This window comes from Maylandia zebra, linkage group LG15 (assembly GCF_041146795.1).
Source record: "Maylandia zebra isolate NMK-2024a linkage group LG15, Mzebra_GT3a, whole genome shotgun sequence".
In the NCBI taxonomy this organism is placed as follows: Eukaryota; Metazoa; Chordata; class Actinopteri; order Cichliformes; family Cichlidae; genus Maylandia; species Maylandia zebra.
Genome location: NC_135181.1, coordinates 17231797 through 17244590, shown reverse-complemented (window position 1 = coordinate 17244590; position 12794 = coordinate 17231797). Strand labels below are relative to the sequence as shown.

The following is a 12794-nucleotide window of genomic DNA, read 5'->3' as shown; positions in this document are numbered from 1 at the left end:
CAAGAAAGGAACAGCTGCAGTTTAAACAAGAGAAATATGTTTACCGGTTTATATAATGCTATGTTTACCTATTGGGCCACGTTCTTCGCTTTTCTCTGTGTCATAAAATCAATTCCTTTCATGTTGTCACTCCTTACTCCTTTTGTCTGTTTCAAATGACACATGGAAGCTTCTGTTTGTGCAGAAGTGCCATCTAATGCACAGGTGAGTTAAGCATCTTGAGAAGTGCTAAAGAAGCTCCTCCTCTTGGAAATACTTTCATGAAAATAAATGAGTAAATAAAAGGAAAAATATTAACTATTACTCAATAAGCTCCTCTAAATCAATACATTTGTTTCCTTGCTCACCCCGTTTGTGTACACCCACTCTGTGGACAGATACCTGTACTCCACCACATCATCATGCTCTCCCATCTGAAGTTGATCACTATCTGTCTGATCTTTTTTTACATTAAGAAGCAGATGATTCCTCACAGACCACTCCACATATTTATCCAACTATTTATCCGGGAAACTTTTGATGCTTCTTTTAGATGCTTCCATAGCTTCTCTCTCAGTGATAATGTTGGTACTTGGTGGACAAGATCTTGGAAAAAGTACATTTATGTACATAATTAATTTATTTTAAGCGAAAATGTTGTGTTTGTATGACATAGGAAAAAGAGACTTCTCTAATTTTTCAAAAATTTATTTAAAACTGGATTTTCTTTTCACTGGTGCTTTGTAACTGAAGTTACTGAAACATTAACAGGTTTCATATCGTATAATAATCAAGAAATACAGTTGCACATTTTTCTGTTTGTTCAGTAAGCTGTAGGATTTTGTTTCCTTCGTCTGGATCCCCTTTAGTATAACAATGCATGCTAATAGAGAAATATATGAGTGGTAATTGACATCACACATCAGACTCTTTCAGATCCTCTCCAGTGGCCGCAGGCTGGTAAGGCTCTGTGGGTCAGATAAGCAGATGCATTAACACAAACCAAGATTTGGCACAAAAGTTTCTCAACCTGTGGTTAGATGTAAAATCCTAAGATTTGGTAAATAAAACACAATCACAAAGTTATTCTTCGATGGAGTGTTTTGGCGCCGTTTTGCCATTTTTGTGTGTGTGTAGAATGGAAAACAAGAACAGGCAGCAGAGACTCTTAGCCAGAAACCTTTTTGTGGGCTCATTGGTGTTTGCCTTTTGTTACGACTCAGGTCATAATCTTGTGTATTGTTTTCGCTCATCCACACCTGATGGTGGAATTGTTCATTTTCTCTGCCTCTTTTTTTCTGCTGCTTCAATCACAGACGGTGTGTTTAGTAATGTACTATGTGTTCAAGTTCCTGTGTCTAGAATAACTAGGTAAACTAGGTCTTCCTCCACTACAACCCAACCAATCGCTGCAGATAGCTGCCGCTCCCTGAGCCGGCTGGAGGTTTCTCCCTGTTAAACAAGAGTTTTTCCTTCCCACTGTGGCCAAGTGCTTCCTAATAGGAGGGTCGTTTGATTGTTGGGGGTTTCTCTGTATTATTGTAAAAACTTAGAATCCAAGACTTTAATATAATATATTAGTACTTAACTCCCTTGAGGCATCTACTGTTATGATTTGGCTCTATATAAATAAAATTGAAATGAACTCAATTAAACTATTTGAGAGTGCCAGATGTTAATAATAATTACTAACTCATTATTAAATACAGAATGCATTTAAAAAATGAGCATTTAACTGTGCTGTTAACTGAGGCTCAAGCGTACTTGAGCATTTAATACCATCTGACATTTATTGTGTGTTTGTCTCAGGTCAGAGTGGTGCAGTGGTTAGCACTGTTGCCACATGTTGAGGCAGATGTGAGGCGCATAATGCTTTCGGTGATGCATGATGATCATCGCTGCCTCGAACAACTGAAACACAAAGTAGACTCCCGGGAATAGATACAGAGGACCCACCACTTCGCTAGGGAAGGCTACCTTCAATATGGTGGAGCACAGCGCAGTATTCTGACAGCCTGTTTCCATGTAAACGGTCCTCCGCTCCCTGAAGGCAAGGAAGGATTATTTACAAGTCATATCTATCTACCTGCCTGTGTGTCTGTCTCTCTCTCTCTCTATATATATATATATAGAGAGAGAGAGAGCGATCTATCTATATGTTTTTCCAAACCTCATAGGATCATCAATGTCGATAATATCGATCAATGACTGAATTAAGCAAATAACCTACCTTTGGTTGAGTCTGAAGATCGCAGAGAAGACATATCCAAAGCAGTAGCCTATCAAAGGCATGAGACCAGCGATGGCCAAGAGTGAAGGAGACAGCACAGTCAGGATGTAGCGTCCGTTTGCAATAATAGCTAAGGTCAAGGTCACCACATTAAAAATAAGGAAGATAATGATGCCTACCTAACAACAGCAACAAGAGAGGGAATAAATCAGTGTTTGACTTCTCTTTTGGTTCTATGTTGCTCAAAAAATTAAAGGAACACTTTTCAGAGTATAGCATTAAGTAAATGAAACTTCTGGGATATTGATCTGATCAGTTAAGTAGCAGAGGGAGTTGTTAATCAGTTTTAGTGGCTCGGATGTTGATGAAATCAACAACAAGACAACACTCAAAACAGAAATGGAGGCCATTGGGATTTTTCCAACCTCATCATTTCTGACTGTTGTCAATTCATCTCAACTCAAGTTGAATTGAGGCAACTCAAGGCACTTTATATTGTAAGGTAAAGACCCTACAATAATACATTGAAAACAAAGAAAACCCTAATAATGACCCCTATGAGCAATCGCTTTGGCCACAGAGGAAAGTAAAAGCTCCCTTTTAACAGGAAGAAACCTCCGGCAAAACCAGGCTCACTGAGGGGTGGCCATCTGCTGTGACCAATTCGGATTGAGAGGAGGAAAACAGGACAAAGTCACAAGCCATCGATTAATAATAACCAATGATTAAATGCTGAGTGGTGTATAAACACATAGTGAGTAAAGAAGAAACACTTCATCAGAAGCCCCAACATCCTAGACCTATTGCAGCATAACTAAGGGAGGATTCAGGATCACCTGATCCAGCCCTAACTATAAGCTCTGTCAAAACGTTTTAAGCTTAATCTTAAAAAATAGAGAGGGTGTCAATCTCCCGAATCCAAACTGGGAGTTGGTTTCACAGAAGAGGCAACAGCCTGACAGCTGAAGGCTCTGCCTCCCATTCTACTTTTAAATACTCTGGGAACCACAACTAAGCCTGCAGTCTGAGAGCAGAAGTTCTCTATTAAGGTGAAATGGTATTACGAAGTCTTAAAAATCGATTCAAGATTTAAGACCTTGTATGTGATCAGGAGGATTTTAAATCCTCTTTTTTTATTGAGCCAAACAATATTTTTCCTGGCTGATCCTGTAAATGAGTGAGACACCATTTCCTCTCCAGCCTATGAGTTATCTGCTTTAAGATGCCCGTTTGAAAGTTATACCAGGGAGTCAAGTACTTCCTATTTGAGTCTTTTTTTTCCCCCAGAGGAGCTAGAGTGTTGTACGGAGTGAAGATGTAAAATTATTAAAAATATAATGACCTCTGTGGGAGTAGCGTTCAGGTAGCTTCCCCTGCTCTACCTGTATCTGCTCCTTTGTTCAAGGAGGAACGGGATGAGCATTGTCAGAGCCCTATAAAATCGTGTGAATGTCTCTTTCATAAGGGTGGCCTGAGGGCCAGACGTCCTCTAGTGGGCCCTCTTGTCACGGTACTGGGCCATGAGGCCCAGTGTTTAAGTTCTAATATATATTTTTTGTATCCACATGTGTAGTTTAACGCATCTAGTTGTTTTCTAGTTTGCAGTTTAGTCCTTGGTTTCTTAGTCCCTTTTGTCATCTCTCCCTGGTCCGTGTGTCTACCTGTCATGTTTCATGTCTCTGGTTAGGTTAAGTTCATGTTCTATCTCCATGTCTATGTCTCTGTGTTTCCTGTTTTAGTTTGAAAGAGTATGGTGTTCTTTGTTCATTGTAGTTAGTGTTACTCTCCCCTGTATTGTCATTATGTTTCCTTCTAGTCAGCTGTGTTCTCATGTGTCTCCACTGATCACCTCATGTGTGTATTTAAGTCCTCAGTCTTCCTTTGTTCGTGACCGCGTCATCTGTTCAACTTCCCCCATGTTACGCCAGGTTTCAGGACTCTGTGCTGGTCATGTTACTTACGTGTATAGTTCTTTGTTGTTCCAGCACAGAGTACTGTTCATAGTAGTCTCCCATATGCATTGTTGTCACCCTGTCTTCGCTTTCCCTGCTGTCTGAGTTTAGTGTCAGTTCTTAGTTTTCCCAGTTCAGCTTCTAGTTTAGTTTTCCCTCTGTGCTTTCTGTTGTTTGCCACGTTAATCAGCCCAAATAAAGGCTCGCTTTTCGTTTCAAGTTCAGTACTGTCTCCTCGTCTATGTCTGCACCTGGAACCTCACACTCCCACACACGGTCCGTCCGCTGCAGACCGTGACACCTCTGCTCATTCCCTGATGCTGTGGAGCCTCATTTGGCATTTGCCATGGAATGCCGGAATTGGCAGGTCCACCCTGTGCTTTTCACAGATGAGAGCAGGTGGGTCAGTGATGGTTAGCGGGGGCTTATCAAAGGAATGCAGAGACCTCTACAGGCTAGGCAACAGCACTCTGACTACCATTAGGTATCTGTTTGAGATCCTTAGACAAGCTACAAACTACAATGAAATTTCAGCAAAATGCACTAACCTTTTACATATTTTTTTTTCTTTGATTTTCGGGTGTCTTTGAATTCACCTCTATAGGTTAATGATTCTCGTTTCCATCAGATGGAATTTCTTCATTCCTAACACATTACCCATTTAACATTATTATAGATATTCAGCATGCTTTTTTCTTTGGAGATCTGATGTGTGTCCAAAGTCTCCAAAGCCTTACGAATTATCAAGTCTCTGGAATTGTATCAGTTCACAGATTGATGTCTAGAGTTATTCAATTTCTCTGTCTGTCAAGTGAAAAAAAATCAGTAAATCCTAACATTTAAGATGACAGAATCCACAGGTTTTCTGTTGTCTTTTGTTTTTTGTTAAACAATATAACAAATATCAGTTATTAAAGTCATTATTTGCCATTCCTGCACCAACTGATTAATCAACACTGTTAATCAGTTCTAGTGATCTGTCTGACCTTCATTCTCTTCACAAACCTTTGTGACCCTCTTTGAATACTGCGGCCTGTAGGTGTTGATGAGGATGCCGATGCCACACGGGACAAGGGTCAAGACCAACGATAAGATGATTTGAACATACGGGACAGCGTTCCGCACGCTGGGGAAACCCTGGCAGTAGATGTAGAGCAGGAGAGGCATCATACCCATAGCCAACAACGTGGAGCAGGAAGTCATCACGATGCTGAAGGGAAAGACAAGGGTTATGATCACCTCAAATTACATTTTTAATATAAATGTATTACAAGAATATAACTTCCCATGTGTACCTGAGGTTCATGTCCCCCTTTAGTGCCAGAGTCAATGTGTTGGAGTTAGTTCCTCCAGGACAGCAGCCACAGACCAGAACAACCACAGCTGTTATATCACTCAACTGGAACCCCTGTAACACAAAATCACAATAACCTCTTACAGGGTGCCAGTAACAAGGTTTAACAGTGATACAAGTGCTGATCTGGTGTCAGTTATATTCTGGTACAGCAACACAAATTCAATTATATTGGGCCACTATGTATTATAGGGTGAAGAGCAAGAGTACTAAATGACACTGGAAAGAGAAATCAAATTTCCCTCATATTAGCTTCTCTTCATTGGTTCCCTGTTAAATTCAGAATTGAATTTAAAATGATTTTCCTCACATAAAAAAATCATGAATAATCAGGCCCCTTTATATCATAAAGATCTTTATTACCCAAAATGAGAGCGCTTGTGAAGTATGCCGACAGCATGGAAAAAGAAAATGCATTTTTTTTTTAAATTGATTTGTTTCAATATTAATCTTCTTTCTGGTTAAGTCAGTTTATATAGTTTTCTCATTTTTATTATGAATCTCTTCAAAAATTTTGCGGGGAACTAACTTTATATGAAGTATTATTTCTAATCTTATTTAACGTAATACCAACCTTAGCCAAGCAAAAGGCTGTAAGAGGCATGATCACATACTGGGACACAACTGCAATAGCCACCCCCTTAGGTTTCATGAGGTGATACTGGAAACAGAAGAAGGTAGAAAACTGATCAGAAATAATATCACTGGATATATAAACACACTTCAAAACATTAAAAAGTACATTTCAATTCAAAAAGGTAAACTTTCAGTTTTCTGTATTCATAGCAATAAGTATTATTCCGAAATCCTGTATCTGTAAATATTTGAAGATTTTATTCTAGTTTGAGTAAAAATAATCAGTCCTTCCTTCCTTCCTTCCTTCCTTCCTTCCTTCCATTTCCTGATGCTTATCCAGGTTCAGGTCATGGGGCAGCAGTCGGAGCAGAGAAGTATAGTCTTGCCTCACTCTTGCCATCTATTCCGGCTCACTCAGGTGACACCTTGCCATTTCAATGGCAGTATTGAATAAGTATTGAACACTTTACCAATTTGCTAAGTGAATATATTTCTAAAGGTGGTACTGACATCATTTCAAAGGCAGATGTCACTAACAACCCATCCAATCTACACAAAGAGATTTAAACCAGGCATATCCATAACTAACAGAGTTTCCTTGGATCTGTGTTTGGGACGTCCACCCTTGTTTTATCGTCATCATCCTGGTAGTGTCATCGTCCTGGGCCGTGTTGGCCCAGTATTCTTAGTTCTCTTGTATTTTTGTATTCAGTTCCCTGTTTAGGTTCTGTTTCCTGAGTTGCCCTGTTATGTTGTTCCCTGTGTGCTTTCCCTTTGTGACTCTCACCCCCTGTGTGCCCCTCTATGTATTCATGAGCCCTTGTCCCCTTTCGTGTTTTATTCCATGTTTCCCCCAGCCGGTTATGTCTGTGTTCTCCCCGTGCTCTCTCCTCCTGTCTGAACCTCTGTGTACTTCCTGTTTTACTTTGACAGTCTCTCGTCAGTATGCGTCATGTTGTGTTCACTCCTGCCCTGTCTCGTTATGATTATCTGTGTCAGCTGTGTTCCCTGTGTGCTCCCACTTCCCTCGTTAACCCTCTGTGTATTTATGTCTGCGTCTCCCTCAGTTCTGTGTCGTAGTCTCCCTCATAGCTGCGTGGATTTCCCTGTGTCTCTCTGCAAGTGTTAGTTATTGTTCCCGGTTTAAGTTTTGTATTTCTTGTGATCTGCCTTCCAGCATTAAAGCTGTGATTTTGAGTTTATCCCCTGAGTCCGTGAGGTTGCATTTTGGGTCCTCATCCTGCCTGCCACACAGCTATCATGACAGGTAGATGACAGCAGATTTTCATCAAGAATGTCCTGGTACATTTTTCCATTCATCCTTCCTTCAATTATATGAAGCATGCCAATGCCATGTGCTGAAAAATACCCCCACTCCATGATGTTCCCACCTTCAAACTTCACTGTCGGTATGGTGATTTTAGGGTAATGTGCAGTGCCTTTTGACCTCCAAACATGGTGTGCATTACGGCATCCAAAGAGTTCTGTTTTGGTCTGACCAAATTATATTCACCCGGTATTTCACAGATGTGTCTAAATTTTGTTCAGCAAACGTTGAACATGTTTCAAAATGCTTTCTCATCAGCAATGGAGTCTTGCTTCATGAGCATGCTTACAGACTATGGCGTTTTAATGCATTACTTATTGTTTTCTTTGAAACAATCGTACCTGCTGATTCCAGGTCTTTCTGTCCTTGACTCTTGGACTTGAACTCTTCTGATGTTTATTTTCACTCGTCTGTCTGGTAGCACCTGGTCATGTCCATTTTATGGTGAAATTATGTTCTTTCCACTTCCAAATTATGGCCCCTACAGTGCAACACTGGAACCTTCGCTAGTTTAGATATTTATCTGTAACTAATGCCATCACTATGTTTTGCAACAACAAGGCTGCGAAGGTCTTGAGAAATCTTGTTGGTTTTACCCTTCATCTTATGTTTCTTGTGTGACACCTTGGTAATGAGACACCTTTTTATAGGCTCAGTTGGGACTGAAACTGCGGAAATTAGTTTGCATTAAGCGGCAGGATTGCTTTCTATTTACTCTATTTCAGCTGGCGTCATGACTTTCCACAGCTTTTAGCACCTCCTTTTCTTCATGTTTATGTGTTTACAACTTTTATCCCTGTGTCATTTCTCATGAATGGATTGCATGGTTTGCTGCCAACATGTGAGAATTTCACATTAACCATATTTACTTATTTTATCCTTTTTATCTAAACCTGGCCAGCAATTCCTTGCAGGAACTGGAATGTGTTGTCAGGCATAAGGACATCCTCGAAAATCCTGCTTACGTGAAATTTTTTCAAGCTTTGTCACAATGCTTTTTTGCATATACACAAACCACATACATTTGAATTCACTGCTGATCTTGGTCACCTTGATCTTAGACACCTCCATGGTGCATCCAAGTGAAACCATGTTGATGATGATTATGATTATAATCACTACTGAAATGGCATCATTAAGAGCAGAGTTCACAGCAGGACGGTAAACCCAGGTGGTGTTTCCAACCGTCACATTGCGCCACAAATCTTGATGAGAGGTCAGGTTTGCTGTGTTGTTCATGGTGCCTTCAAATCAGAAGAAACACGAGGTCCTGAGCTGTGAGTGAAAAACCACAAGTGGAGAAGAAGAAAAGAGTAGAGCAAGAGTTAAGCAGAATACCAGCATCTTTGTTTGTTTACATTCTGTGCTCAGATTAAGTCAGTCCTTAAACTTTGTGAAGAAAACTTCTCTAACAGGAAGTTCACACTCTGTCTTATTGAGATATCCTTATGATACAGATTCTGAGCTGTGGTAAGATAATTTTCAGATGCATTTTGTTGAGCTGTATTTAACCCTTTAGAGCCGGTCGGAGCAGGCACGCTCTGTTTTGCGTAACTATTTTTAAATCCCAGTAGCTCTGCAACCACGTAAGCTAGCGCAATAATTTTTTTTTTTTTTTTTTGCATATGAAACCGGAGGAGTTGTACTTACATCTTATGCCATCAGCTTGTCCTAGGTCACAGTTTCCTTCCACATATAGCTTTGCAAAAACTGCATAAAAAGCACTTGCAGCAACAAAAACATAATATTCCAGAAACACGCTTTGCCGATCCGATCAGCTGTTCATAACACTTCCTACATTGGAATAGACGTCAGCGCGAACTTTTGCATTTCCGCCATTACCTGCCCGAAACCGGAAGTGACGTCATTTTCGCGGAAATGTAGTTTTTTTTTTTTACCATCAGGGCCTCAGGGCCTATACTGGTGTTTTTAAAAGTTATCTTTGACTTTATGACTTTCTGTGTCGTTTCTGGGATGCTTAGGACTCATATTGCACTGCTGGAAATAGTTTATTTTGATGCATATGCTGCTTTTTTGCAAATTTGCAGTATAATTATTTTCGTTTTTCCTGCAGTATATAAAAATTGGTGTATTTCAAAAATAAAACTATGAAGACACAATAAATTTCCTGTGGTAGGAAACTATTTTGTGCAACTTTTTTGTATTTACAGTTTTGAGGGATACGCCTCTTAAATTTCTCTAACTAGAAATATATGTTAAAAAAGGAAAAACGATTTTCAATTTTTTTGTAGTTTATTGCACTTCTTTGCAATTTATGTAATTACCAGTGTTGGGAAGGTTACTTTTAAAATGTATTCCATTACAGAATACAGAATACATGCCCCAAAATGTATTCTGTAACGTATTCCGTTACGTTACTCAATGACAGTAACGTATTCTGAATACTTTGGATTACTTAATATATTATCATGCTTTTTACAACAACGTGAATGTACTATTGCTGTGTGATTTATTACTATTACTGAAGGTCCGCGTCTCCGAACTGTAGTAAAGGGACCTCTGGCTAATACGGCGGGGTCCCTGTCGGCTTGTAGCCGAAAAATAGCTTTACTTTGTTGTGTGGGTCAACTTTTCTTGCGAGAGACAGAGAGAGGCGTTGAAAGACTGCTCCAACGGAACTTATTGTTTTCGGAGGAAAACACGAACATGGTGTACAGTCGAGTCTTAATAGCTTACTTACAACTGGGCTCGTCAGGCACTCTTCTTGGCTGCAGTGGTTATTATTATATTTACATGCTTCCAGCTCCCGTTTTTGCTCGATGACAACTCGTACCTTTCCACTCCCCTTTTTCTCCCTCCTCGCTCACAGACACATAACGTGTATGGCAGTCCATTCTCCCTGCAACACGGACTACACTGCCCATGATGCTACATTCTCTAGAGCTATGCTTGTAGCATTCTGCCTGTTAGCTTAGCACAACAACAACAACAACAACGACGACGAAAAGGCGCTCTCTCACCCAGGAAACACACAGTCGCAGAGAGAGAGAGAGAGAGAGAGAGCGTCGCCCTGTAACCATGGCAACCGTAACGCTGCCGCCTGGAACAACAGAACGTAGCTGTCAAACAAAACCCAAACAGTCCTGACCCGCGCCAAAATTAAACAGGAAAGTACCACAGTGTAATCCATTTATTTCAACAAAGTAACTGTATTCTAAATACCACCTTTTTAAACGGTAACTGTAACGGAATACAGTTACTCATATTTTGTATTTTAAATACGTAACGGCGGTACATGTATTCCGTTACCCCCCCCAACACTGGTAATTACTATGCACTTAATGCATACATATTATTAAAATCTGGGCTGTAATTGTTGTATTGATGTATAGCAACTTGAAATGCTCCAAAAAATGGCTCCACAGCATGTAAAAATATAATATAAGCTCTGGCGGACTTAGTTCTATGGTAGGTCTTAAAGGGTTAAGTAATAGAACCTAAAGAAGCCAATAAATTGCTGAAATAAATGCAGAAAATTCATGTATATGTACTTTTGGTTGTTATGCTTGGTTTAATGTTCTGGCAAATCTGTCATATGTTACAGCACTATAGTAAAGACTATTCAATACAGAGAATGATTTCACTTTAATTTGTCCAAAAATAAAAAATTAAATAAAGCCACTTTAAGATCGCTGTGCGCTCTCTGTAAGAGTGTCACACCTAACGTAGGCAAACGTAGGCAGACCAGAATAAAGGGTTTATGTTTTTACATGAACAAGGAAATAATAATACTGTAAGTAAACTTAAGTCGTGCATAAGTAATTTGAAGTATTCTCTAATTTCATGGTAATTTTGCAGAAAACCAAACAATATTTTCCTATCTTACTCTGAAAATATGTTGTATTTTCCAGGGTGTTGGTCATATTATGAAATGCATAATTTGACCTTTTACATCATTTTTTTAAACATCTGTATTTAATACTCACTACACTGATGTGCATGAGATTGAGGACTGTTTTCCCTTACTAAAGTTTAAGAAGAACTTAATACCAACAATATTTGCAGGCTTATGACCTTATAATGATGGAGCCAAGTCTAATTTAATTTGTTTGTTTTTTACAATCACTGTTCACAAAGGAGGGTCTCCTTTCCTGTAAGAAACCAGCATTGTTACTCTGCTCCATTATACAGCCCACATCTCTAAAATGATAACGCATTTACAAGTTGAAACAACAACTGTAAGATGGAGGGATTTTCCACAAAATTAACAAGACATTATGCAATACTTAAAATTACTTACAGTATAGTTTGTCTCCTATCCTTGAGACTACCCAGAATTTAGACACCACTTAAAATTAATTGCACTACAAGAACTTTGCCAGCTTTGAAAATCACAGTTACATGTGCTGCAAACTGTCAAAATTTGAAATGCCTCAAAGTTCTTTTGGAACGTCTTTCAAGACATATATGGTGCTGTAAACTCAGATTTTGCTTCCCAATGTAAAGATAAGATTACCAGATAAGATAACCTTTGTTCGTCCCATTTGTTAGAAGACGACTACATGATAGATTATGTAAGGTTGGCTGTGTCAAAATGATCATGCGGAACAAGCTGATGTTTCAGTAAAAGTAATTTTAGGAATGGCGCAGAGTTAATTTAAGCTAGAAACAGAACATGTCCTGCAGGAATTTAATTCAAGTGATTTAAAAGTTCACTTTCTTCTCCATTTCTAACATACATACATACATACGGTGCAAATACACTGAATCTTTTCTTGACTTTTAACACTTGGGTACAACATGTTTAACTAACTAATTAAGTAATTAACTAAACAATGCATATTCCTCACTGGAAGCTACTTCAATCTGGTTAACCTGTGCACTACTGAGAAACAACACGCAGCATTTAATTGTTTCAAATTGCACACTCCTTTGTCCACATGCTGTGTGCACACAAATTGCTTTCACAAGATTGCACATGTGTGTTTTCTATTCATTTTGTGCTGTATGAAAAAACACTACAGCCCACCAATGCTTCATAAAAAAGTCAAGACTGACTTCTGGAGTTTGCTGCAGGTGAGAATTGCACACCTAAACCTAATAGTTATTCTGCAGAAAGCAGAAAAAATTAGGGAAAAACTCACGATGATTTTCAAGAAATAAACAGTTGACAGATATGTTTACAGGTGTATTCAATGCTTGGTTTACCTTTTAGGTCAGATTCTTCCTTTGCTCTGCTCTCATCTCTTTGTCATAAAATAAACTCCTTTTGTGTTGCCACTCCTTTTATATGATTCAAATGACACATGGAGGCCTCTGGTTGTCCACAGGTGCCATCTAGTGCACAGCTGACTTCAGCACCTACAGAGGAGACCATCCTCCTCCAAATAAAACTAAAATAAAATAGAATATTAT

At 39.2% G+C, this 12794-nt stretch overlaps 1 protein-coding gene across 2 annotated transcripts; it reads right to left on the bottom strand.

Moving 5' to 3' along the window:
* Positions 1–702: 702 nt before the first annotated feature.
* Positions 703–10347, bottom strand: LOC106676957 (hepatic sodium/bile acid cotransporter-like). Of its 2 annotated transcripts, XM_076874562.1 has the most exons (8): positions 10120–10347; positions 8469–8693; positions 6090–6176; positions 5457–5569; positions 5167–5371; positions 2210–2388; positions 1957–2023; positions 703–947 (listed from the first exon to the last, which is right to left on the bottom strand). In XM_076874562.1, exons 2-8 carry the CDS (start codon positions 8655–8657, stop codon positions 912–914), a joined length of 876 nt encoding a protein of 291 aa, XP_076730677.1. In that variant the 5' UTR covers positions 8658–8693; positions 10120–10347; the 3' UTR covers positions 703–911. The 2 variants fall into 2 exon arrangements, with proteins under 2 accessions (XP_076730677.1, XP_076730678.1); XM_076874563.1 differs by lacking the exon at positions 10120–10347 and having other exon boundaries at positions 8441–8506.
* Positions 10348–12794: the final 2447 nt, after the last annotated feature.

What these genes read in the sequence shown, in the direction of transcription:
- LOC106676957 (XM_076874562.1), bottom strand. Translation starts at nt 8,657, where the DNA reads ATGAACAACACAGCAAACCTGACCTCTCATCAAGATTTGTGGCGCAAT. An exon ending in TGGAGGTGTCTAAGATCAAG is followed by an intron (nt 6,177 to 8,468) that starts GTGACCAAGATC and finishes TTCTGTTTCCAG; the next exon opens with TATCACCTCATGAAACCTAA. An exon ending in TGTGCTCCACCATATTGAAG is followed by an intron (nt 948 to 1,956) that starts GTAGCCTTCCCT and finishes TCTGACCCACAG; the next exon opens with AGCCTTACCAGCCTGCGGCC.